Source organism: Salvelinus sp. IW2-2015, unplaced genomic scaffold, assembly GCF_002910315.2.
Source record: "Salvelinus sp. IW2-2015 unplaced genomic scaffold, ASM291031v2 Un_scaffold1901, whole genome shotgun sequence".
In the NCBI taxonomy this organism is placed as follows: domain Eukaryota; kingdom Metazoa; phylum Chordata; class Actinopteri; order Salmoniformes; family Salmonidae; genus Salvelinus; species Salvelinus sp. IW2-2015.
The window spans coordinates 127833-154818 of record NW_019943262.1 but is presented as its reverse complement, the minus strand read 5'-3'; the positions used below and the strand labels follow the sequence as shown (position 1 = coordinate 154818).

Genomic DNA, 26986 nt, shown 5'->3' with positions numbered 1-26986 from the left:
GTAATGAGCTTTAAGCACATTAAACAAAAGGATGACATGAGTTTCTAGTGGATAATAGCCATTGTCAGAAAAGACGTCATTCACTGCACTTGTGTAGTTTGTTCTAGTAGAAAAAGTTCACTAGTCCCTAACCAGGTTTTAGCTTTTAGGGTGTAGGGTTTAAGGTAGATTTAATGTGATGTCTCTATCTCTGCAGTAAATCCCTAGTCCCTAACCAGGTTAGCTTTAGGGTTAGGTTTAAGGTCAGGTTTAATGTGATGTCTCTGTATCTGCATAAATCTCCTGACCAGGTTTAGCTTCGGGTTTAGGTCAGGTTAACGTTGATGTCTCTGTATCTTCTGCAGTAAATCCCAGTCCCTAACCAGGTTAGCTTTAGGGTTAGATTTAAGGTCAGGTTTAATGTAATGTCTCTGTCTCTGCAGTAAATCCCTAACCAGGTTAGCTTCAGGGTTTAAGGTCAGGTTTAACGTGATGTCTCTGTCTCTGCAGTAAATCCCTAACCAGGTTAGCTTCAGGGTTTAAGGTCAGGTTTAACGTGATGTCTCTGTCTCAGCAGTAAATCCCAGTCCCTAACCAGGTTAGCTTCATGGTTTAAGGTCAGGTTTAATGTGTTGTCTCTGTCTCAGCAGTAAGTCCCAGTCCCTGACCAGATTAGGGGATAAGGTTAGGAGTTATTGTTAGAGTTAACGTTATGTCTCTGTGTGTTTCAGTAAGTCCCAGTCCCTGACCAATGCCTTCAGCGCGTTGGGAGATGCATCGTTCTTCCGCTCCAGCTCGACCAGCTCCTCGGCGGGCGGAGAGGACGAAGCCAAGGCCGAGACCATCCGGAACATCCGAAAGTCCTTCGCCAGCCTCTTCTCTGATTAGTCCTCTCCCACATGCTCTAGGATTGGCAGATGACTTCATTGACATAAACGTGACCCAGTCTGAGATTAACTGTGTGTAACTGTATAACTCCCAAGTCCCGCCTCCATCCCCTGCCTCTGTGTCTCTGAGGACTCAATTGGCCAGTTGAGTGTGATGATGTCAAAGTGCCGGCTACCTGTAACTACCTGTAGCTAGCTACCTGCGTGAAGCTTGGCCCTCGGTCAGTGTGTGAGGAGGAGGAGGAGATATATATGACGTTCTAATGCATGAAGATGACGGCTCCATCAGTAGGTGTTGTGGAGCAGAATGGATGTTTGTGTTGAGTTGATGTTACCCTCTGGATGTTGTAGCCTCAATGTGATGTTTTATTACAGATTAGTGACTGTGATTGGTATCACCATATGTACTTCCTGTGTAGTACAGATATCTGCAGTACGTTCTTCATCATTAACAGTTGTTTAATAATAATACCTCGTTGTGGCTGTGGACTCATACATACAAGCAGACTCTCCTCTCCTTTACGGTGTCAGACCTCTATTTAATCAGTCAGACCCCTCCTTTAATCAGTCAGACCTTTCCTTTAATCAGTCAGACCTCTCCTTTAATCAGTCAGACCCCTCCTTTTAAGGTGTCAGACCTCTATTTAATCAGTCAGACCTCTATTTAATCAGTCAGACCTCTATTTAATCAGTCAGACCCCTCCTTTAATCAGTCAGACCCCTCCTTTAATCAGTCAGACCTCTCCTTTAAGGTGTCAGACCTCTATTTAATCAGTCAGACCTCTCCTTTAATCTGTCAGAACGCTCCTTTAACTCAGTCAGACCTCTCCTTTAATCAGTCAGACCCCTCCTTTTAAGGTGTCAGACCTCTATTTAATCAGTCAGACCCCTCCTTTAATCAGTCAGACCCCTCCTTTAATCAGTCAGACCCCTCCTTTAACTCAGTCAAACATCTCCTTTAAGATTCCAGACCCCTCCTTTAATCAGTCAGACCCCTCCTTTAACTCAGTCAAACCTCTCCTTTAAGATTCCAGACTGCTCCTTTAATCAGTCAGACCTCTATTTAATCAGTCAGACCTTAATTTAAGGTATCCGACCACTCGTTAAGTTGTCAAGCCAACACCAGAACCGGTCAGTTTCAAAAACGTTTCAGATCAACTGTCCTGTAAACACCTTGGTGTCCAGCAGTTCTACCAACCTGTCAGCTTCTTTCAACTTAAAGCCATCTAACATGTTATCTTGTTTAATGCTTTGTAAATGTTGTATTGTACCGTTACTGTATGTGAGTCATCCAGGAGTTTATTTTGTAATAATGAATCATTGATAATGTATTGTAGGTTCCTGTACTGTTTTATTTGTACGTATGCAGTACTGCCTTGCATGATCAATATGACCCAGTGACCCTTGGTACCATAGTAATGTTACCTGTACATAAATGTCAATAAATAAAGATGTGCTAAATCGTTCCACTAATGTATCTGTATTACTGACTCCTCCATTTACAATGACTAACTTGTTCTGTTAGAAATGGATAAATGCTGCTGTTCTTTCTGTCCAGAAGGTGGTGGAAGGGACCATTAATGTGATATATTGTGGTAGATATCTCTATGACTGAACTAAACTACTGAGAGCTGCTTCCTGTGCTTGGCCCTCCTATGTTGAACATAATAAACGGCTCTCTATCCACCGGATGTGTACCAAACTCACTAAAWGTGGCAGTAATAAAGCCTCTCTTGAAAAAGCCAAACCTTGACCCAGAAAATATAAAAAACCTATATCGAATCTTCCATTCCTCTCTCTCAAAAAAAAAAAGCTGTTGCGCAGCAACTCACTGCCTTCCTGAAGACAAACAATGTATACGAAATGCTTCAGTCTGGTTTTAGACCCCATCATAGCACTGAGACTGCACTTGTGAAGGTGGTAAATGACCTTTTATGGCGTCAGACCGAGGCTCTGCATCTGTCCTCGTGCTCCTAGACCTTAGTGCTGCCTTTGATACCATTGATCGCCACATTCTTTTGGAGAGATTGGAAACCCAAATTGGTCTACACGGACAAGTTCTGGCCTGGTTTAGATCTTATCTGTCGGAAGGATATCAGTTTGTCTCTGTGAATGGTTTGTCCTCAAAGTCGTCTCAAATAAAACTGTGAAGGAACTCGGCGTTACTCTGGACCCTGATCTCTCTTTTGACGAACATATCAAGACTGTTTCAAGGACAGCTTTTTTCCATCTACGTAACATTGCAAAAATCAGAAACTTTCTGTCCAAAAATGATGCAGAAAAATGTATCCATGCTTTTGTTACTTCTAGGTTAGACTACTGCAATGCTCTACTTTCCAGCTACCCAGATAACGCACTAAATAAACTTCAGTTAGTGCTAAAYACGGCTGCTAGAATCCTGACTAGAACCAAGAAATGTTATCATATTACTCCAGTGCTAGCTTCCCTACACTGGCTTCCTGTTAAGGCAAGGGCTGATTTCAAGGTTTTACTGCTAACCTACAAAGCATTACATGGGCTTGCTCCTACCTATCTTTCCGAKTTGGTCCTGCCGTACATACCTACACGTACGCTACGGTCACAAGTCGCAGGCCTCCTAATTGTCCCTAGAATTTCTAAGCAAACAGCTGGAGGCAGGGCTTTCTCCTATAGCGCTCCATTTTTATGGAATGGTCTGCCTACCCATGCCTACCCATGTGAGAGACGCAGACTCAGTCTCAACTTTTAAGTCTTTATTGAAGACTCATCTCTTCAGTGGGTCATATGATTGAGTGTAGTCTGGCCCAGGAGTGTGAAAGGTGAACGGAAAGGCTCTGGAGCAACGAACCGCCCTTGCTGTCTCTGCCTGGCCGGTTCCCCTCTATCCACTGGGATTATCTGCCTCTGACCCTATTATGAGGGCTGAGTCACTGGCTTACTGGTGCTCTTCCATGCTGCCCGTAGGAGGGGTGCCAGGTTGGCGTACAGGAAGATTGTGCCGTGGGGGAGATCTTCCTGGGTTATACTAAGCCTTGTCTCAGGGTAGTAAGTTGGTGGTTTGCGGATATCCCTCTAGTGTTGTGGGGTCTGTGCTTTTACCTGAGCCCTGGGACCATGCCTCTCTGACCTGTTCACTGGACGTGCTACCTTGTCCCGGACCTGCTGTTTCCGACTCTCTCTCTCTATCGCACCTGCTGTCTCGAACTCTGAATGCTCGGCTATGAAAAGCCAACTGACATTTACTCTTGAGGTGCTGACCTGTTGCACCCTCTACAACCTTTGTAATTATTATTATTTGACCTTGCTATGAATGTTTGAACATCTTGGCCATGTACTGTTATAATTTCCACGCAGCACAGACAGAAGAGGACTGGCCACCCCTCAGAGCCTGTTTCCTCTCTAGGTTTCTTTCTAGGGAGTTTTTCCAAGCCACCGTGCTTCTACATCTGTATTGCTTGCTGGGGTTTTAGGATGGGTTTCTGTATGGCACTTTGTGACATCGACTGATGTAAAAAGGGCTTTATAAATAAATGTGATTGATTGATTGGACACATGATGCACCTGAGCTCAATTGCAAGCCTCATGGCAAAGGGTCTGAATACTTATGTAAATAAATACATATTTCTAAAAACCTGTTTTCGCTTTGTCATATTGGGTATTGTGTGTAGATTAAATTTAAAAAAATCCTCATTAATCCATTTTGAATAAGGCTGTAACACAACTAAATGTAGAAAAGGTCAAGGGGTCTGAATACTTTCAGAATGCACTGTAAATGTATGTTGGTATTACTGACGGTGGCTCGCAATAATGTCTAATTTTTAACATGACACAAATTGTAAAATAAAACTGAGAAAAGCCCAGGTATATAATTAAAACATTCTGAAGTGTATACATCAACTTGGCAGAGTCAGCTCTACAGAAGACTATAGCTTGGGTTCAGCTCTACAGAAGACTATAGCTTGGGTTCAGCCCTACAGAAGACTATAGCCTGGGTTCAGTCTACAGAAGACTATAGCTTGGGTTCAGCCTACAGAAGACTATAGCTTTGGGTTCAGCCCTACAGAGACTATGCTTGGGTTCAGCCCTACAGAAGACTATAGCCTGGGTTCAGCCCTACAGAAGACTATAGCTTGGGTTCAGCTCTACAGAAGACTATAGCTTGGGTTCAGCTCTACAGAAGACTATAGCTTGGGTTCAGCCTCTACAGAAGACTATAGTTTTGGGTTCAGCTCTACAGAAGACTATAGCTTGGGTTCAGCCCTACAGAAGACTATAGCTTGGGTTCAGCCCTACAGAAGACTATAGCTTGGGTTCAGCCCTACAGAAGACTATAGCTTGGGTTCAGCTCTACAGAAGACTATAGCCTGGGTTCAGCTCTACAGAAGACTATAGCTTGGGTTCAGCCTACAGAAGACTATAGCTTGGGTTCAGCTCTACAGAAGATATAGCTTGGGTTCAGCCCTACAGAAGACTATAGCTTGGGTTCAGCTCTACAGAAGTCTATAGCTTTGGGTTCCACTCTACAGAAGACTATAGCTTGGGTTCAGCTCTACAGAAGACTATAGCTTGGGTTCAGCCCTACAGAAGACTATAGCCTGGGTTCAGCCCTACAGAAGACTATAGCTTGGGTTCAGCCTACAGAAGACTATGCTGGGTTCCCTACAGAAGCATCTGGGTCAGCTCTACAGAAGACTATAGCTTGGGTTCAGCTCTACAGAAGACTATAGCTTGGGTTCAGCCCTACAGAAGACTTAGCTTGGGTTAGCCTACAGAAGACTATAGCTTGGTTCAGCCCTACAGAGACTATAGCTTGGGTTCAGCCCTACAGAAGACTATGCTTGGGTTCAGCTCTACAGAAGACTATAGCTTGGGTTCAGCCCTACAGAAGACTATGCTTGGGTTTAGCTCTACAGAAGACTATAGCCTGGGTTCAGCCCTACAGAAGACTATAGCTTGGGTCTCCAAATTTCATCCAAGCAAATTGAGGGCACACAATTAAAACTCTGAATATCGACACAGCTATTTATAGCCTACTTCACCGTGGAAAAGGAGTCAACAATACATGTCATGTTGATAGGACTTTCACTTTGCTTCCATATAACTGGTTTCACATTCTTCTCAAGGGATCATAAGGAAGTCATGTAAACAGTTCATGTGCATTTACAATCCCCTACTCCAAACAGATGACTAATTTACCTAGTTCTTATCAATAGATCTCATCCATTTATAAATTACAGTGCATGGAGAATGCTATTTCTATCGAAGAAAGGAGATGCTTTTTCCACTTGGAACCGGAAGGTTGGCCCCACCTTATTCATGGTTTCCTGGCTTTCATGGTTTCCGGTGAATTAAGGTCAGAATATAGCAACACCTTCATTTCTAGATCTCCACCCAGAACAAATAGCAGGTGAATAGCATGCTATCGTCATGCTTAAGTTCAAGGTCGACACACAGAACAATTAGCAGGTGAATAGCATGCTATCGTCATGCTTCAGTTCAAGTCGACACACAGAACAATTAGCAGGTGAATAGCATGCTATCGTCATGCTTCAGTTCAAGGTCGACACACAGAACAATTAGCAGGTGAATAGCATGCTATCGTCATGCTTAGTTCAAGGTCGACACACAGAACAATTAGCAGGTGAATAGCATGCTATCGCCATGCTTCAGTTCAAGGTCGACACACAGAACAATTAGCAGGTGAATAGCATGCTATCGTCATGCTTAGTTCAAGGTCGACACACAGAACAATTAGCAGGTGAATAGAATGCTATGCCATGCTTCAGTTAAGGTGCTACAACACAGAACAATTAGCAGGTGAATAGCATGCTATCGTCATGCTTCAGTTCAAGGTCGACACACAGAGAAAAGCTCAAAAAAAGGGAATTCCGTTCCATTCATGCGTGCTTAACTCGGGTTGGAATCGGCGGCCAACAGAAAACACAAAAACTACTACACACCATTCCAGCAGCACAAGCAGGGTTGTGAACCGCAGGATATATAGCAGTACTATATTGTCTGGCCTTGTCTGAAAAAACACTCATATTCTTCTGCTGTCAAACATTTTCTTTATTGAATGAACGGACTGCTGCTATTGAAAAACTAATTGGAAATAATCATTCAAACTGAAAAGAAATTGGATAAATAAAAGCCAACATAGTGATTCTGATTTCCCATAGAATATACATTAAACACTGTAGCATAATATTATCTAAACACTATAGTTGAGTCTCCCCAGGCAGCTTCACACAATACATTAGATAATAGAGAGGACTACTGGTAGGAGCTCATTCCTCTGCACCTCTACAGGCTGACTGATAGATCACCCAGGGCCTGCTTTATGCTCTTACTATAGATGAATGATGTAGGATAATAAGGTCAACATCATTTTATACCATTAAAAGGATAAAGTCACTACACCTCATAATGTGAGCATCCATCAACACTAAATAGTTCCTATAGAAGGAACTAGTTGCAACGTAAATGTAAAAGCCTCTAAATCAACACACCATAATTTCATGGACATCGAGTATGAAACAGACTTGGGGCTCTATTCAATCCGTATCGTGGAAGTTCAGCGTTACAGCGTGATTTAAATTTAAAGCCAATGTTACTGCGTTAGCAGAGACCGCATTCACGGTGAACACTGAATAAGTCGGCTCAATCGAAAATGAAAGTAATTCCTATCACTTCAGCTTGAATAGAGCCCCTGGGTGCATTGCTTTGAATTCAATGTTTTGTTTCTTTTAAAAATGTCTATATGTGACCTACCTGTAACACATGTTGTGGCCTGGCTGAGAGGCTGTCTGATCTATCATTACATAGCTCTATCTATCTATACAACCTCAAACTGATTCTATAGATCCAAAGAAAATAAAGTAAAGGCATTTCACTGTACTTGAAAACTATGACCTTAGAGTTCATTCTATAGATGTCTACCCCATTCATATAAAAAGCCTTCCAGAGATAAATTATCTAAAACATATCCGGAAAATATAGCAGCTTCTTTAACAGAACCATTACAGCTCTATGTACAGATTTACTATGTTATTTTCCACACAAATGTACCATGAGTAAAAATATCATTTAAAAAAGCCTGAAACCATCAACATGAAAGGCTTACTAGTGAGTACATTTTATTGTCCAGTGTCGTATGTATGTTTGCATTTTGATATGAGCCGTTGGTCAGAGTGCTGGGGCCTGGGTAACGGGTAGTTAGGGCCCCAGGTTGAGGGCTCAGGGCTGGGCAGACACTGCACTGCTCTCCTCCCCTCCTGGACCAGACATCTGCATGAAGAGTTCTCTCAGTTCGCTGACCTCATCTTCCTGCGGCTGGGCAACACTGCGCTGCTCACGCTCCTCGATGAAGTCCCACAGACGGACAGAGTTCAGGAACTACAAGACAACACAGGAGAATTAACAGCAACTACTTACATTTTTGTACCGGTTTAGTATTAGCATCATGTTGGTGTTGTATAGAGGTTCAGTATTAGCATCACGGTAGTGTTGTATAGAGGTCCAGTATTAGCATCATGGTAGTGTTGTATAGAGGTCCAGTATTAGCATCACGGTAGTGTTGTATAGAGGTTCAGTATTAGCATCACGGTAGTGTGTATAGAGGTTTCAGTATTAGCATCACGGTAGTGTTGTATAGAGGTCCAGTATTAGCATCAGGTTGTGTTGTTATAGCAGGTTCAGTATTAGCATCACGGTAGTGTTGTATAGAGGTTCAGTATTAGCATCACGGTAGTATTGTATAGAGGTCCAGTATTAGCATCACGGTAGTGTTGTATAGAGGTTCAGTATTAAGCCCACGTAGTAGTTTGTATAGAGGTCAGTATTAGCATCATGTAGTGTTGTAATAGAGGTTCAGTATTAGCATCACGGTAGTGTTGTATAGAGGTTCAGTATTAGCATCAGGTAGTGTTGTATAAGAGTTCAGTATTAGCATCACGTTTAGTGTTGTATAGAGGTTTCAGTATTAGCATCACGGTAGTATTGTATAGAGGTTCAGTATTAGCATCATGGTAGTATTGTATAGAGGTTCAGTATTAGCATCAACGGTAGTTTGTATAGAGGTTCAGTATTAGCATCACGGTAGTGTTGTATAGAGGTTCAGTATTAGCATCATGGTAGTATTGTATAGAGGTCCAGTATTAGCATCATGGTAGTGTTGTATAGAGGTTCAGTATTAGCATCATGGTAGCGTTGTATAGAGGTTCAGTATTAGCATCACGGTAGTGTTGTATAGAGGTTCAGTATTAGCATCATGGTAGTATTGTATAGAGGTTCAGTATTAGCATCATGGTAGTGTTGTATAGAGGTTCAGTATTAGCATCACGTAGTGTTGTATAGAGGTCCAGTATTAGCATCATGGTAGTGTTGTATAGAGGTTCAGTATTAGCATCACGGTAGTGTTGTATAGAGGTTCAGTATTAGCAATGTTGTGCTGCTATTTTATTGACCTGGCCAAAGCTTTTGATATGGTAGACCATTCCATTCTTGTGGGCCGGCTAAGGAGTATTGGTATCCCTGAGGGTCTTTGGCCTAGTTTGCTAACTACCTCTCTCAAAGAGTGCAGTGTATAAAGTCAGAAAATCTGCTGTCTCTGCCACTGCCTGTCACCAAGGGAGTACCCCAAGGCACCATCCTAGGCACCACGCTCTTCCCAATTTACATCAACAACATAGCTCAGGCAGTACGAAGCTCTCTCATCTATTTATATGCAGATGATACAGTCTTATACTCAGCTGGCCCCTCCCCGGATTTTGGGTTAAATGCTCTACAACGAAGATTTCTTTGTGTCTAACAAGCTGCCTCTACCCTTAACCTTGTTCTGAACACCTTCAAAACAAAGGTCATGTGGTTTGGTAAGAAGAATGCCCGTCTCCCCACAGGTGTGATTACTACCTCTGAGGGTTTAGAGCTTGTGGTAGTCACCTCATACAAGTACTTGGGAGTATGGCTAGATGGTACACTGTCCTTCTCTCAGCACATATCAAAGCTGCAGGCTAAAGTTAAATCTAGACTTGGTTTCCTCTATCGTAATCGCTCCTTTTTCACCCAAGCTGCCAAACTAACCCTAATTCAGATAACCACCCTACCCATGCTTGAATACGGAGATATCATTTATAGATCGGCAGGTAAGGGTGCTCTCAAGCGGCTAGATGTTCTTTACCGTTCGGCCATCAGATTTGCCACCAATGCTCCCTATAGGGCACATCACTGCACTCTGTACTCCTCCGTAAAATGGTCATCTCTGTATACCCGTCGCAAGACCGACTGGTTGATGCTTATTCATAAAACCTTCTTAGGCCTCACTCCCCCCTATCTGAGATATCTACTGCAGCCCTCATCCTCCACATACAACACCAGTCACATTCTGTTAAAGGTCTCCAAAGCACACACATCCCTGGGTGGCTCATCTTTTCAGTTCAATGCAGCTAACGACTGGAACGAGCTGCAACAAATCAAACTTAACAGTTTAATCTCAATCTCTTCATTCAAAGACTCATTCATGGACAGTCTTACTGACAGTTGTGGCTGCTTTGCGTGATGTATTGTTGTCTCTACCTTTTTGCCCTTTGTGTGGTTGTCTGTGCCCAATAATGTACGTACCATGTTTTGTGCTGCTACCATGTTGTGTTGCTACCATGTTGTGTTGTCATGTGTTGCTGCCTTGCTATGTTATCGTCTTAAGTCTCTCTTTATGTAGTGTTGTGTTGTCTCTGGTCGTGATGTGTGTTTTGTCCTAAACTAACGTCCCTTTTTCAGGACCCTTTTTCAGAACTTCACAGATCTTCATTGTAAAGGGTTTAAACACTGTTTCCCATGCTTGTTAAATGAACCATAAACAATTAATGAACATGCACCTGTGGAACGGTTGTTAAGACACGAACAGCTTACAGACGGTAGGCAATTAAGGCAATTAATTTATCAGTTATGAAAACTTAGGACACTAAAGAGGCCTTTCTCCTGACTCTGAAAAACACCAAAAGAAAGATGCCCAGGGTCCCTGCTCATCTGTGTGAACGTGCCTTAGGCATGATGCAAGGAGGCATGAGGACTGCAGATGTGGACAGCGCAATAAATTACAATGCCCGTACTGTGAGACGCCTAAGACAGCGCTACAGGGAGACAGGACAGATAGCTGATCGTCCTCGCAGTGGCAGACCACGTGTAACAACACCTGCACAGGATCAGTACATTCGAACTTCACACCTGCGGGACAGGTACAGGATGACAACAACAACTGCCCGAATTACACCAGGAACGCACAATCCCTCCATCAGTGCTCAGACTGTACGCAATAGGCTGGACTGAGGGCTTTTAGGCCTGTTGTAAAGCAGGTCCTCACCAGACATCACCGGCAACAACGTCGCCTATGGGCACAAACCTACCCTCGCTGGACCAGACAGAACTGGCAAAAAGTGCTCTTCACTGACGAGTCACGGTTTTGTCTCACCAGGGGTGATGGTCGGATTCTCGTTTATCGTCGAAGGAATGAGTGTTACACCGAGGCCTGTACTCTGGAGCGGGATCGATTTGGAGGTGGAGGGTCCATCATGGTCTGGGGCGGTGTGTTCACAGCATCATCGGCCAGAGCTTGTTGTCATTGCAGGCAATCTCAACGCTGTGCGTTACAGGGAAGACATCCTCCTCCCTCATGTGGTACCCTTCCTGCAGGCTCATCCTGACATGACCCTCCAGCATGACAATGCCACCAGCCATACTGTTCGTTCTGTGCATGATTTCCTGCAGGACAGGAATGTCAGTGTTCTGCCATGGCCAGCGAAGAGACCGGGATCTCAATCCCATTGAGCACGTCTGGGACCTGTTGGATCGGAGGGTGAGGGCTAGGGCCATTCCCCCCAAGAAATGTCCGGGAACTTGCAGATACCTTGGTGGAAGAGTGGGGTATCTCACAGCAAGAACTGGCAAATCTGGTGCAGTCCATGAGGAGGAGATGCACTGCAGTACTTAATGCAGCTAGTGGCCACACCAGATACTGACTGTTACTTTTGATTTTGATCCCCTTTGTTCAGGGACACATTATTCCATTTCTGTTAGTCACATGTCTGTGGAACTTGTTCAGTTTGTCTCAGTTGTTGAATCTTATGTTCATACAAATATTTACACATGTTAAGTTTGCTGACAATAAACGCAGTTGACGTTTCTTTTTTTGCCCGTCTCCGCAGGAGACATTTTGCCTTTTAGTAGGCCATCATTGTAAATAATAATTTGTTCTTAACTGACTTACCTAGTTAAATAAAGAATACATTTTTTACTTTTTATGTTGCATAAAGTTTCAGTATTGTATTGGTCACATACACTTGGTTAGCAAATGTTATTGGTCACATACACATAGTTAGCAGATGCTATTGTGAGTGTAGCAAAATGCTTGTGCTTCTAGTTCCGACAGTGCAGCAATATCTGACCTGTAATCCAACAATTCCACAGCAAATACCTAATACACACAAATCTAAATGAATGGAATAAGAATATATACATATAATTATATGGATGAGCAATGACAGAGCGGAATAGGCAAGACGCAATAGGTGGTATTAAAATACAGTATATACATATGGAGATGAGCAATACAAGATATGTAAACATTATTAAAGTGGCATTAAAGTGACTAGTGATCAATTTATTAAAGTGCCCAATGATTTCAAGTCTGTATGTAGGCAGCAGCCTCTGTTAGTGATGGCTATTTAACAGTCTGATGGCCTTGAGATAGAAGCTGTTTTTCAGTCTCTCGGTCCCAGCTTTGATGCACCTGTGCTGACCTCGCCTTCTGGATGGTAGTCGAGTGAACAGGCAGTGGCTCGGGTGGTTGTTGTCCTTGATCTTTTTGGCCTTCCTGTGACATCGGGAGCTGTAGGTGTCCTGGAGGGAAGGTAGTTTGCCCTCTGTGATGCTTTGTGCAGACCGCACCAACCTCTGGAGAGCCCTGCGGTTGAGGGCGGAGCAGTTGTCCTACCAGGCTGTGATACAGCCCGACAGGATGCTCTCAGTTGTGCACCTGTAAAAGTTTGTGAAGGTTTTAGATGACAAGCCAAATTTCTTCAGCCTCCTGAGGTTGGAGAGGCGCTGTTGAGCCTTCACCACACTGTCTGTGTGGTTGGACCATTTCAATTTGTCCGAGATATGTACGCAGAGGAACGCAGAGGAACTAAAAAAAAAACAACGTTTCACCTTCTCCACTGCTGTCCCGTCGATGTGGATAGGGGGCTGCTCCCTCTGCTGTTTCCTGAAGTCCACAATCATCTCCTTTGTTTTGTTGACGTTGAGTAAGAGGTTGTTTTCCTGACACCACACCTCGAGAGCCCTCACCTCCTCCCTGTAGGCGGTCTCGTCATTGTTGGTAATCAAGCCTACCACTGTAGTGTTGTCTGCAAACTTGATGAATGAGTTGGAGGCGTGCATGGCCACGCAGTCATGGGTCAGGAGGGGGCTGAGCACGTACACTTGTGGGGCCCCAGTGTTGAGGATTAGCGAAGTGGAGATGTTGTTTCCTACCTTCACCACCTGGAAGTTCAAGACCGAATTGCACAGGGTGGGGTTGAGACCCAGGGCCTCAAGCTTAATGATGAGCTTGGAGGGTACTATGGTGTTAAATGCTGAGCTGTAGTCGATGAACAGCATTCTAACATAGGTATTCTTCTTGTCCAGATGGGATAGGGCAGTGTGCAGTGTGATGGCGATTGCGTCGTCTGTGGATCTATTTGGGTGGTAAGCAAATTGAAGAGGGTCTAGAGAGTGACCGGTAAGGTGGAGGTGATATGATCCTTGACTCTCAAAGCACTTCATGATGACAGAATTGAGAGCTAATTGGCGGTAGTCATTAAGTTCAGTTATTTTTGCCTTCTAGGGTACAGGAACAACGGTGGCCATCTTGAAGTATGTGTGGACAGCAGACTGGAATAGGGAGAGATTGTATATGTCCGTAAACACACCAGCCAGCTGGTTTGCACATGCTCTGAGGAAGCGGCTAGGGATGCCGTCTGGGCCAGCAGCCTTGCGAGAGTTAACACGTTTAAATGTCTTACTCACGTTGGCCATGGAGAAGGAGTCCTTGGTAGTGGGCCGCGTCTGTGTATTATCCGCTGTTTAGTTTGTCTGGAAGCAAGACGTCGGTGTCCGTGACGTGGCTGGTTTTCCTTTTGTAGTCTGTCTGTAGACCTTGCCACATACATCTCGTGTCTGAGCCGGTGAATTGCGACTCCACTTGTCTCTATACTAACATTTAGTTTGTTTGATTGCCTTGCGGAGAGAATAACTACACTGTTTGTATTCAACCATATTCCCAGTCATCATTCCATGGTTAAATGCTGTGGTTTGCACTTTCAGTTTTGCACGAATGCCACCATATATCCATAGTTTTTGGTTAGGGTAGGTTTTAATAGTCACAGTGGGTACAACATCTCTTATACACTTCCTTATAAACTCCCTCACCGAATCAGCGTATACGTCGATATTATTCTCCGAGGCTACCCGGAACATGTCCCAGTCCGTGTGATCAAAACAATCTTGAAGCGTAGATTCCGATTGGTCAGACCAGCGTTGAATAGTCCTTAGCACGGGTACATCCTGCTTGAGTTTCTGGCTATAGGAAGGGAGGAGCAAAATGCAGTTGTGGTCAGTTTTGCCCGAAAGGATGGCGGAGGAGGGCCTTGTATGCATCGCAGAAGTTAGAGCAGCAGTGATCCGGTGTTTTACCGGCGTGAGTGCTACAGTCAGTACGCTGATAGAATTTAGGTAGTCTTGTTCTCAAATTTGCTTTGTTAAAATTCCCAGCTACAATAAATGCAGCCTCAGGATATATGGTTTCTAGTTTGCATAAAGTCCAGTGAAGTTCCTTGAAGGCCGTCGTGGTATTGGCTTGAGGGTGGATATACACGACTGTGACAATAACCGAGGAGAATTCTCTTGGGAGATAATACGGTTGGTATTTGATTGTGAGGAATTCTAGGTCGGGTGAGCAGAAGGACTTGAGTTCCTGTATGTTGTTGCAATTACACCATGAGTTGTTAATCATGAAACATACAACCTGCCCTTCTTCCTGGAGAGATGTTTATTCCTGTCGGCATGACTAACAAAAAATCCATGTGGCTGTACCGACTCCGATAGTATATCCCGAGAGAGCCATGTTTCCGTGAATCAGAGGAAGTTACAATCCCCGATGTCTCTCTGGAATGCAAGCCTTGCCCTAATTTCGTCTACCTTGTCATTTAGAGACTGGACATTAGCGAGTAATATACTCGGAAGCGGTGGGTGGTGTGCGCGCCTCCGAAGTCTGACCTGAAGACTGCTCCCTCTACCTCTTCTCTGGTGGCGTTGTTTTGGGTCAGCCTCTGGAATCAGTGCAAATGCCCTGGGTGGTTCGGACAAAGGATCCGCTTCGGGAAAGTCATATTCCTGGTAAGTTGACGTTACTCTGATATCCAATAGCTCTTCACGGCTGTATGTATTAACACTTAAGATTTATGGGCTAACAATGTAAGAAATAATACATAAATAAACAAAATAATGCAAAGTTTCCTAAGGACTAGAAGCAAGGCAGCCCTCTGTCGGTGCCATTTTGGGATTGAGCGCCATTTTGGGATTAGCATCATGGTAGTGTTGTATACATTGTGTTAACATTGGCACCATCTCGGAGTAATGACCTAGTGGTTAGAGCGTTGGGCCAGTAACCGAAATGTTATTGGATCGAAGCCCCGAACTGACAAGGTAAAAATCTGTCGTTCTGCCCCTGAACAAGGCAGTTAACCCACTGTTCCCCGGTAGGCAGTCATTGTAAATAAGAATTTGTTCTTAACTGACTTGCCTAGTTAAATAAATAAAAAATAGTGGTGATAGTCTTATCAGAGCAGTCATTAACACTAACCCATAAAATTGCACCTTTATAATAAAGCATTCCATGCATCTATCATCAGATTTGCAGACTAAGAAAGCCTACAATTACTAATGTGATAATTAGATTGGATAGTCCTAATAATATAACTCACTGTTGGCTGAGTAGGTAGTGGCGTAGAGTAGTCCTAGGCTATATCAGGTACAGTGCATTCAGAAACTATTCAGACCACTTCCCTTTTACCACATGTCGTTACGTCTTATTCTAAAATATGTTTCCCCCCTCATCAATCTACACACAATAACCCATAATGAAAAAGCGAAAACAGGCTTAGAAATGAATTCACCCCGGGTGGCGCAGTGGTCTAGGGCACTGCATCGCAGTGCTAGCTGCGCCACCAGAGTCTCTGGGTTCACGCCCAGGCTCTGTCGCAGCCGGCCGTGACCAGGAGGTCCGTGGGGCGACGCACAATTGTCATAGCGTCGTCCGGGTTAGGGAGGGTTTGGCCGGTAGGGATATCCTTGTCTCATCGCGCTCCAGCGACTCCTGTGGCGGGCCGGGCGCAGTGCGCGCTAACCAAGGGGGCCAGGTACACGGTGTTTCCTCCGACACATTGGTGCGGCTGGCTTCCGGGTTGGAGGCGCGCTGTGTTAAGAAGCAGTGCGGCTTGGTTGGGTTGTGCTTCGGAGGACGCATGGCTTTCGACCTTCGTCTCTCCCGAGCCCGTACGGAAGTTGTAGCGATGAGACAAGATAGTAATTACTAGCGATTGGATACCACGAAAATTGGGGAGAAAATGGGATAACATTTAATATATATATATAAAAAGAAATGAATTCAAATTTATTAAAAATAAAAAAAAATACCTTATTTAGATAAGTATTCAGACCCTTTGCTATGAGACATGAAATTTAGCTCAGGTGCATCTTGTTTCCATTGATCATCCTTGAGATGTTTCTACAACTTGGAGTCCACCTGTGGTAAATTCAATTGATTGGTTTTGATTTGGAAAGGCACACACCTGTCTATATAAGGTTCCACAGTTAAAAGACTATCATTAATGTGATGACATGATATTCATCAAATAATTACCTAATGTTTAATTATTACCCGATTAAATGAATCATGTAACAATTCAATCATTAGGAATCTGGGGCACCACTGGAAAAGTTTGTTTAATGAGTTACCGTTTCCCGAATTAACTCAAGAACATATTAATATCATACCAGTCATCAATCAATAATTTCCTCATATCAGTCTCATTCTGAATGTCACTGACTCCGTAAATCTGCACAAACCCGGGTCTCATTGATCATTTCGTACCACACAAATTGATTTGATTATTCATTTACTAACAAGCTAAATGATAACATAAAGATACACATACACGGTATAGGTCATTGATTAGAAACTTAATACGATGACAACAAGTCCCTAGCGGATCAACACAATACGACACGTGTTACACAAGATGGAGATTTAAAGAGAAAGCGAGTGAGAAAGAAATAACACTTGGATACATTTGTAAACAACGCTTAGTTTATCCCTAATACCTTGCCCCGAACTGCCGCTCTTATGGGTAAGAAGTGTAATGCATGTATTTACGTGTTGAAAGTCTCCGTTGGGTCCAGGCCTTCGTGGGCCAAGTTCCGCTTAGTGAGAGAGATTCGACGTAGGCCTTGTTCTTTGGATGGCCGTCTCCTTCGTTCTCAGGTGTAAGTGACTGATTGTCCACAAGATGTCACAATGTCCTTTCCCTTAGTTGTCTGTTTCCTTGTTCTGGAAGAGTGGTCTTCTGAGGACGGCTAATCAGCCATGTAGCTGATCCCAGCGTGGGGATGAAAGCAGAGTAGACAAACAATGACTTGAAGAGAATAGCCAGATGGCCCTGCTTAAATTCACCTTTGTAGATACAGTACTCAACCGTAGCATTGATTGTTAAGAGGTATTATTTGTCTTCAACCTCGTGTTGCGTTTTAGGGTCGTGACTAATTACAGACCTCGGGTGCAGCGCATGGTCATCCTAGTCTGGTATGCTAATTCTTAACTAAAATGCTTTATACCCTCGGGTAGAAAGAGGTGTTTCCATCTTGCTGGCAGGCTCTCTGGGTTCCCTGGGGCATAGCTAGTTACGAGGCAAGGTATCACAATTTACTATGATCTGATAGACAACTAAAATCACAGTCACATCGTCACAAAAACACTCTTTAATCTGGATATTTTCTACACAACGTAAAGTATGTAAACATTATGAAAACTCTTCAAGTTAATGTTTGTCATAACGTCTTCATTTAACTTTTAATGGCATCACAAAATTAATTTCACATTCCATCTCTTATCATTACCAGCATTCAAAAGGATGAAATATAGTGTCCCCGTGTCCATTGTTTGATGTGGTAGTTTTGGGCTGTACACTCTACATAAAAGGCACAAAGACATTCCAGTCTCCCATGCTAGAGCACAAAGGAATCATCTACTGCCTTACAATTTACAATGGGCGTGAGGTGTCATAAAACCCCCATCCCAATCCATCTCCCCCCTCTGTGGGAGAGAGAGTTCTGTAGAGCTGATACACTGTAACCTGATCCTTTGGATCCTCACAGGAGAGTCATGACACAGTGCATGTCAGAGCAAAAACCAAGCCATGAGGTCAACGGAATTGTCCGTAGAGCTACGAGAAAGGATTGTGTCGAGGCACAGATCTGGGGAAAGGTACTACATTTTTTTGCAGCATTGAAGGTCCCCTAGAACACAGTGACTTCAATCATTCTTAAATGGAAGAAATTTGGAACCTCCAAGACAAGTCCTATAGCTGGCCGACCGGCCAAACTGAGCGATCGGGGGAGAAGGGCCTTGCTCAGGGAGATGACCAAGAACCCGATGGTCACAATGACAGAGCTCCAGAGTTCCTCTGTGGAGATGGAAGAACCTTCCAGAAGGACAACCATCTCTGCGGCACTCCACCAATCAGGTCTTTATGGTCGAGTGGCCATACGGAAGACACTCCTCAGTAAAAGGCACATAAGATCCCAGTTGGAGTTTGCCAAAAGGCACCTAAAGGACTCTCAGACCATGACAAACAAGATTCTCTGGTCTGATGAATCCAAGATTGTGGCTTCGGGACAAGTCTCTGAATGTCCTTGACTGATCCAGCCAGAGACCAGACGTGAACATCTCTGGAGAGACCTGAAATTAGCTGGGTAGCGACACTCCCCATCCAACCTGACAGAGTTTGAGAGGATCTGCAGAGAAGAATGGGAGAAACTCCCCAAATACAGGTGTGCCAAGCTTGTAGCATCATACCCAAGAAGACTCAAGGCTGTAATTGCTGCCAAAGGTGCTTCAACAAAGTACTGACTAAAGGGACTGAATATTATGTAAATATTATTGAATATTATGTAAATGGGTCTGAATACTTTCCAAATCATGCAATTCTAATACACTTTATGTCCAAAAACACATTTAAGTGGTACTGACCCAACAATGATAAAGAGTGAATATGTGCACTCACTGGGGATAAGGATAATGCTCTCTGCTGTATAGCCAATAAGAAAGGCTATACTGTTCAGTCAATTAAGTCTAGAATTTGAATAACTGCAAAAGACAGTGTTTCTCATTCTTTACAGTAATAGCTATTTGCTTTCCAAACTATGATGAAATATTGCGAAATGCCTGGCGGGGCCTCTTTACTGACCAACGCTACTTAACAAATTGTGGGCCCTTCTGACTGTAGGCAATGCAATTTAAAACAATCCATAGCTTATTCCTTTTAAAGAAGCTAATGATTCTCTGTGACCAAATCATGGTATAGTAGCCTATTCTGAATTATTACATTTATGTCTGTGTAGACAGGAGTCTGATAATTCCGCTACATAATTTTAGCGATTTAATTCAAATGTACTTTAGGGGAGGATGAGCTTATGGACAGTATGTCTGTAGTGCACTTGTGATTGAGTTTTCAAAACAAATGGCCACTCGATTGATGCAAATAATCATGATTCTGCCAGGTAGGCATCTGCTACTTTGTAGTTACCTTTTAAATTGCCTTTCCTTCTACTCAAAGACTGTTGGGCTATCATTAGCATTGCTAGCAGCTACACAGTGGTAGACATATAGGCCCTACACACACTGCACACAAACAGAAAGGGGCATTCCCATGCCGTTGTTGCCTCTTCAGAATGCTGGCTTATTGGTAAATTAAACATTACTGTTTGAATAAATCATGATAATAAAAAATGCTAATTGTGAACCAAAAACGAACATGACCAGGTACATTTTTTTTCACTGGCACCCTTGCGACCAATTAAAACTGTGTCGCACTGCCAAAGAAAAACGGTCACAAACGCAACTGTTTTGGTCTCAGTATCGAACCGAGTGGTGATAGTGTTGTCAGAGCAGAGTCATTGAGTAATGATAGTAGTAGTGATGTCTAATCAGAGCAGAGTCATTGAGTAATGATAGTAGTATCAGAGCAGAGTCATTTTGTGAATGATAGTAGTTATCAGAGCAGAGTCATTTAGTAATGATAGATAGTAGTGATGTCTAATCAGAGCAGAGTCATTGAGTAATGATAGTAGTTATACAGAGCAGAGTCATTGAGTAATGATAGTAGTAGTGATGTCTAATCAGAGCAGAGTCATTGAGTATAGATAGTAGTAGTGATGTCTAATCAGAGCAGAGTCATTGAGTAATGATAGTAGTATCAGAGCAGAATCATTAGTAATGATAGTAGTATCAGAGCAGAGTCATTTAGTAATGATAGTAGTAGTGATGTCTAATCAGAGCAGAGTCATTGAGTAATGATAGTAGTATCAGAGCAGAGTCATTAGTAATGATAGTAGTAGTGATGTCTAATCAGAGCAGAGTCATTGAGTAATGATAGTAGTAGTGATGTCTAATCAGAGCAGAGTCATTGAGTAATGATAGTAGTATCAGAGCAGAGTCATTTAGTAATGTATAGTAGTATCAGAGCAGAGTCATTTAGTAATGATAGTAGTAGTGATGTCTAATCAGAGCAGAGTCATTGAGTAATGATAGTAGTATCAGAGCAGAGTCATTGAGTAATGATAGTAGTATCAGAGCAGAGTCATTTAGTAATGATACTAGTAATGATAGTAGTATCAGAGCAGAGTCATTGAGTAATGATAAGTAGTAGTGAAATGTCTTACCCTCACGTTCCCCTCAGAGCCCAGCTGCTTGCGGGGTTTGTCCGGCTCGGCTCGCGTTCCGTCGGGGTAAGCATGCATGTAGAAACACTTCCCTCCAAACGGACAGGTTCCCCGACCCTGGTCAAAGTATTTACACGCCTTCTTACTGCAGAAGGAAGACAACAGGACAGGAGAGAACAGGACACTGGGTTAGAGTTAGGGACCAGCATCCTGGTCAAAGTATTTACATGGCTAACCGCAGAAGGAAGACAATTACTTTTCAATGATCCAAGACCAGCTCAGTTAACCCCTACCATTGTGACAATGAGTCGTCATAAGGCTGCATCAAATGTACCTGATCTTAGGGGCATTGACAAACACAATGTAAGTAACATCATTTATGTGCCCCAAATTGCACGGAATACCTCTGTTTATCCTACAGCTATTGGAACAGTAATCATGAGTCTATAAACCAGAGTTACTGTTAGCACTGAGGCGGTGTGCAATAGTAGGAAGACCACTTTATGCAGCTCACCCTGCACTATCAGCTCCAATGTAAATAACATGAGTAAGTCTACCTCTGAAAAGCTTCCCAGTAAACCATTAAAAACAATCAAGCAACCCAGAAAAGTGCTAAAAATAGCCCATATTAACATATGTAGCCTGAGAACCCAGGTCCATGAAGTCAATAAATTAAAATCAAATAAAATGTTATTGGTCACATACACATGGTTAGCAGATGTTATTGTGAGTGTAGCGAAATGCTTGTGCTTCTAGTTCCGACTGTGCAGTAATATCTAACAAGTAATATCTAACAATTCCACAACAAATACCTAATACACACAAATCTAAGTAAGGAATGGAATAAGAATATATAAATAAATGGATGAGCAATGTCAGAGTGGCATAGACTAAGCTGCAAATGATAGTATAGAATACAGTATATACAGTATATCACAAAAGTGAGTACACCCCTCACATTTTGGTAAATATTTGAGTATATCTTTTCATGTGACAACACTGAAGAAATGACACTTTTATACAAGCTGTTATACAAGCTGTACACTCACAAGTAGTGAGTGTACAGCTTGTATAACAGTGTAAATTTGCTGTCCCCTCAAAATAACTCAACACACAGCCATTAATGTCTAAACCGCTGGCAACAAAAGTGAGTACACCCCTAAGTGAAAATGTCCAAATTGGGCCCAAAGTGTAAATATAGAGACCTTGCACTCCTCCACCTTCCGTTTGAGGATGCCCCACAGATGCTCAATAGGGTTTAGATCTGGAGACATGCTTGGCCAGTCCATCACCTTTACCCTCAGCTTCTTTAGCAAGGCAGTGGTGGTCTTGGAGGTGTGTTTGGGGTCGTTATCATGTTGGAATACTGCCCTGCGGCCCAGTCTCCGAAGGGAGGGGATCATGCTCTGCTTCAGTATGTCACAGTACATGTTGGCATTCATGGTTCCCTCAATGAACTGTAGCTCCCCAGTGCCGGCAGCACTCATGCAGCCCCAGACCATGACACTCCCACCACCATGCTTGACTGTAGGCAAGACACACTTGTCTTTGTACTCCTCACCTGGTTGCCGCCACACACGCTTGACACCATCTGAACCAAATAAGTTTATCTTGGTCTCATCAGACCACGGGACATGGTTCCAGTAATCCATGTGCTTAGTCTGCTTGTCTTCAGCAAACTGTTTGCGGGATTTCTTGTGCATCATCTTTAGAAGAGGCTTCCTTCTGGGATGACAGCCATGCAGACCAATTTGATGCAGTGTACGGCATATGGTCTGAGCACTGACAGGCTGACCCCCCACCCCTTCAACCTCTGCAGCAATGCTGGCAGCACTCATACGTCTATTTCCCAAAGACAACCTCTGGATATGACGCTGAGGACGTGCACTCAACTTCTTTGGTCGACCATGGCGAGGCCTGTTCTGAGTGGAACCTGTCCAGTTAAACCGCTGTATGGTCTTGGCCACCGTGCTGCAGCTCAGTTTCAGGGTCTTGGCAATCTTCTTATAGCCCAGGCCATCTTTATGTAGAGCAACAATTCTTTTTTTCAGATCCTCAGAGAGTTCCTTGCCATGAGGTGCCATGTTGAACTTCCAGTGACCAGTCAGTATGAGGGAGTGTGAGAGCGATGACACCAAATTTAACACACCTGCTCCCCATTCACACCTGAGACCTTGTAACACTAACGAGTCACATGACACCGGGGAGGGAAAATGGCTAATTGGGCCCAATTTGGACATTTTCACTTAGGGGTGTACTCACTTTTGTTGCCAGTATATCACAGTTTGCCCCTAGTTTGCCCCTGGTGATGTGTTGGGCAGACCACACCACCCTCTGGAGAGCCCTGTGGTTGCGGGCGGTGCAGTTGCCGTACCAGGCGGTGATACAGGCCGACAGGATGCTCTCAATTGTGCATCTATAACATTTTGTGAGGGATTTCGGTGACAAGCCAAATTTCTTCAGCCTCCGGAGGTTAAAGAGGCGCTGCTGCGCCTTCTTTACCACACTGTCTGTGTGGGTGGACCATTTCAATTTGTCCATGATATGTACACAGAGGAACTTGAAGAAAAAAAAACTTTCCACCTTCTCCACTGCTGTCCCGTCAATAAGGGGGGTGCTCCCTCTGCTGTTTCCTGAAGTCCACGATCATCTCCTTTGTTTTGTTGATGTTGAGTGTGAGGTTATTTTCCTGACACCACACTCCGAGGGCCCTCACCTCCTCCCTGTAGGCTGTCTCGTCGTTGTTGGTAATCAAGCCTACTACTGTTGTGTGGTCTGCAAACTTGATGATTGAGTTGGAGGCATGCATGGCCACGCAGTCGTGGGTGAACAGGGAGCACAGGAGAGGGCTGAGCACAGATGACATTCATATTCTGATCTCTGAAACTCACTTAGATAACACCTTTGATGATACAGTGGCAGCAATACATGGTTATAACATCTACCGAAAAGTCAGAAATGCCAACTAGAGCGTTGTTGCGGTCTATATTCAGTACCACATTCATGTAACGTTTAGAGACGATCTCATGTTAAATACTGTTGAAGTAAAATGGCTACAGGTTTATCTGCCTCACCTAAAGCCCATTCTGGTGGGAAGCTGCTATAGACCACCAAGTGTTAACAGTCAGTATCTGGATAATATGTGTGAAATGCTTGATAATGTATGTGATATCAACAGAGAAGTATATTTTCTGGGTGATTTCAATATTGACTGGCTTTCATCAAGCTGCCCACTCAGGAAAAAACCTCAAACTGTAACCAGTGCCTACAACCTGGATCAGGTTGTCAGTCAACCTACCAGGGTAGTTACAAACATCACAGGAATTAAATCATCAGCATGTATTGATCACAACTTTACTAATGCTGCAGAAATATGCATTAAAGCAGTATCCAAATCCATAGGATGTAGCAATCACAATATAATAGCCATATCTAGGAAAACCAAAGTTCAAAAGGCTGGGTCTAATATAGTGTATAAGAGGTCCCTTGGATTAATGAGGAATTGAACAATTGTATGGTTGAGAGGGATGAGGCAAAAGGTACAGCAATTAAGTATGGCAGCCCAACTGATTGGCAAGTGTACGGCAAATTAAGAAATAATTTGACTAAACTAAATAAAAATAAACTACACTATGAAATAAAGATAAATGATATAAAGAATGATAGTAAAAAGCCTTGGGGCACCTTAAATTACATTTTGGGGGGGAAAAAGCCAACTCGGCTCCATAATGAATTAATTAGAAAAAAAATATTCACCTTTATTTATCCAGGTAGGCTAGTTGAGAACAAGTTCTCATTTACAACTGCGACCTGGCCAAGTTAACGCAAAGCAGTGCGACACAAACAACAACACAGAGTTACACATGGAGTAAACAAACATACAGCCAATAATACGGTAGAAAAAATCTATATGCAGTGTGTGCAAATGGCGTGAGGAGGTAAGGCAATAAATAGGCCATGGTAGCGAAGTAATTACAGTTTAGCAAATTAACACTGAAGTGATAGATGAGCAGATGATGGGCAAGTAGAAATACTGGTGTGCAAAAGAGCAGAAAAGTAAATAAAAACAATATGGGGATGAGGTAGGTAGATTGGATGGGCTATTTACAGATGGGATGTGTACAGCTGCAGCGATCGGTTAGCTGCTCAGATAGCTGATGCTTAAAGTTAGTGATGGAGATAAAAGTCACAGACTTCAGCGATTTTTGCAATTTGTTCCAGTCATTGGCAGCAGAAGAACTGGAAGGAAGGCGGCCAAAGGAGGTTGTGGCTTTGGGGAGTGAGATATACCTGCTGGAGTGCGTGCTACGGGTGGGTGTTGTTATGGTGACAGTGAGCTGAGATAAGGCGGAGCATTACCTAGCAAAGACTTGGAGAATGGGGGCGTACGCAGTCCTCCTTTTCCTGTAGTCCACAATCATCTCCTTAGTCTTGGTTACGTTGAGGGATAGGTTGTTATTCTGGCACCACCGGCCAGATCCTCCCTATAGGCTGTCTCATCGTTGTCGGTGATCACTACCACTGTTGTGTCGTCTGCAAACTTAATGATGGTGTTGGATTTGTGCCTGGCCATGCAGTCGTGGGTGAACAGGGAGTACAGGAGGGGACTGAGCACGCACCCCTGGGGAGCTCCAGTGTTGAGGATCAGCATGGCAGATGTGTTGCTACCTACCCTCACCACCTGGGGGCGGCCCGTCCGGAAGTCCAGGACCCAGTTGCAGAGGGAGGTGTTTAGTCCCAGGATCTTAGCTTAGTGATGAACTGTGGGGTACATATGTGTTGAACGCTGAGCTGTAGTCAATGAATAGCATTGGCACTGTGACTGACTGCATCCAGTTTGCTGAGAGAGTGTGGAACATATTTTGTAAATGGCATCGCCGAAGTCGAGGATCAGTAGGATAGTCAGTTTTACGAGGGTGTTTGGCAGCATGAGTGAAGGATGCTTTGATGCGAAAAAGGAAGCCGATTCCAGATTTAATTTTGGATTGGAGATGCTTAATGTGAGTCTGGAAGGAGAGTTTACAGTCTAACCAGACACCTGGTATTTGTAATTGTCCACATATTCTAAGTCAGAACCGTCCAGAGTAGTSATGCTAGTCGGGCGGGAGGGTGCGGGCAGCGATCGGTTGAAAAGATGGTTCATTCATCACAAAGCCCACTGATATTGCAAACTACTTTAATGACTTTTTCAATTGGCAAGATAAACAAACTTAAGGATGACATGCCAGCAACAAACGCTGACACTACACATACAAGTATATCGGACCAAATTATGAAAGACAAGAAATGTACTTTGAATTCTGTAAAGTCTGTGTGGAGAGGTGAAATAATTATTGTTGTCTATCAACAATGACAAGCCACTGGGGTCTGACAATCTGGATGGAAAATTACTGAGGATAATAGCAGACGATATTGCCACTCCTATTTGCCACATCTTCTTACTAGAACGTGTGTGCCCTCAGGCCTGGAGGGAAGCTAAAGTCATTCATCTACCCAAGAATAGTAAAGCCCCCTTTACTGGCTCAAATAGCTGACCAATTACCCTGTTAACAACCCGTAATAAACTTCTGGGGGAAAAATGGTGATTGACCAGATACAATGCTATTTCACAGTAAACAAATTGACAACAGACTTTCAGCACGCTTATAGGGAAGGACATTCAACAAGCACAGCACTTACACAAATGACTGATGACTGGCTGAGAGAAATTGATGATAAAATGATTGTGGAGGCTGTTTTGAAAGACTTCAGTGCAGCTTTTGACATTATCTATCATAGTCTACTGCAGAAGCAACTTGTGTGTTATGGCTTCACACCCCCTGCTATAATGTGGATAAATAGTTATTTTTCTAAAAACACAGATAATGGAAGCCTCTCCAACATAATCCCGGTAGAATCAGGAATTTCGAAAAAGAAAAAGTTATCTCCAGTGTAATCCATTCCTGAGAACAGTTAGCTGGTATTATGTTGTTCCACTATGAGGTTAGCTGGCATTATGTTGTTCTGAGGTTAGCTGGCACTTTGTAAACCTGGACCATTACAGTAGTGAGTCACTGAGCCACTTTGTAACCTGGACCATTACAGTAGTGAAGTCACTTTGTAACCTGGACCAT

The 26986-nt window shown here is 43.4% G+C and overlaps 1 protein-coding gene and 1 long non-coding RNA gene across 3 annotated transcripts in view; one reads left to right on the top strand and one right to left on the bottom strand.

Moving 5' to 3' along the window:
* Positions 1 to 6899: 6899 nt before the first annotated feature.
* The window catches only part of LOC112072360 (E3 ubiquitin-protein ligase makorin-2), a 55729-nt gene continuing 35642 nt past the window's right edge, over positions 6900 to 26986 (bottom strand). The window contains exons 7-8 of the mRNA XM_024139762.2: positions 20874 to 21018; positions 6900 to 8240 (exon numbers count right to left, since the gene is read on the bottom strand). Coding sequence (XP_023995530.1) covers positions 8082 to 8240; positions 20874 to 21018 — 304 coding nt within the window. The 3' untranslated portion in view covers positions 6900 to 8081. The remainder of the gene's footprint in view (positions 8241 to 20873; positions 21019 to 26986) is intronic.
* On the top strand, positions 8370 to 8759 carry LOC139024808 (uncharacterized). 2 transcript variants are annotated; one of them, XR_011476167.1, is made up of 3 exons: positions 8370 to 8431; positions 8538 to 8642; positions 8713 to 8759. It is a non-coding gene; the product is annotated as an uncharacterized lncRNA (long non-coding RNA). The 2 variants fall into 2 exon arrangements; XR_011476168.1 differs by lacking the exon at positions 8370 to 8431 and adding an exon at positions 8472 to 8501.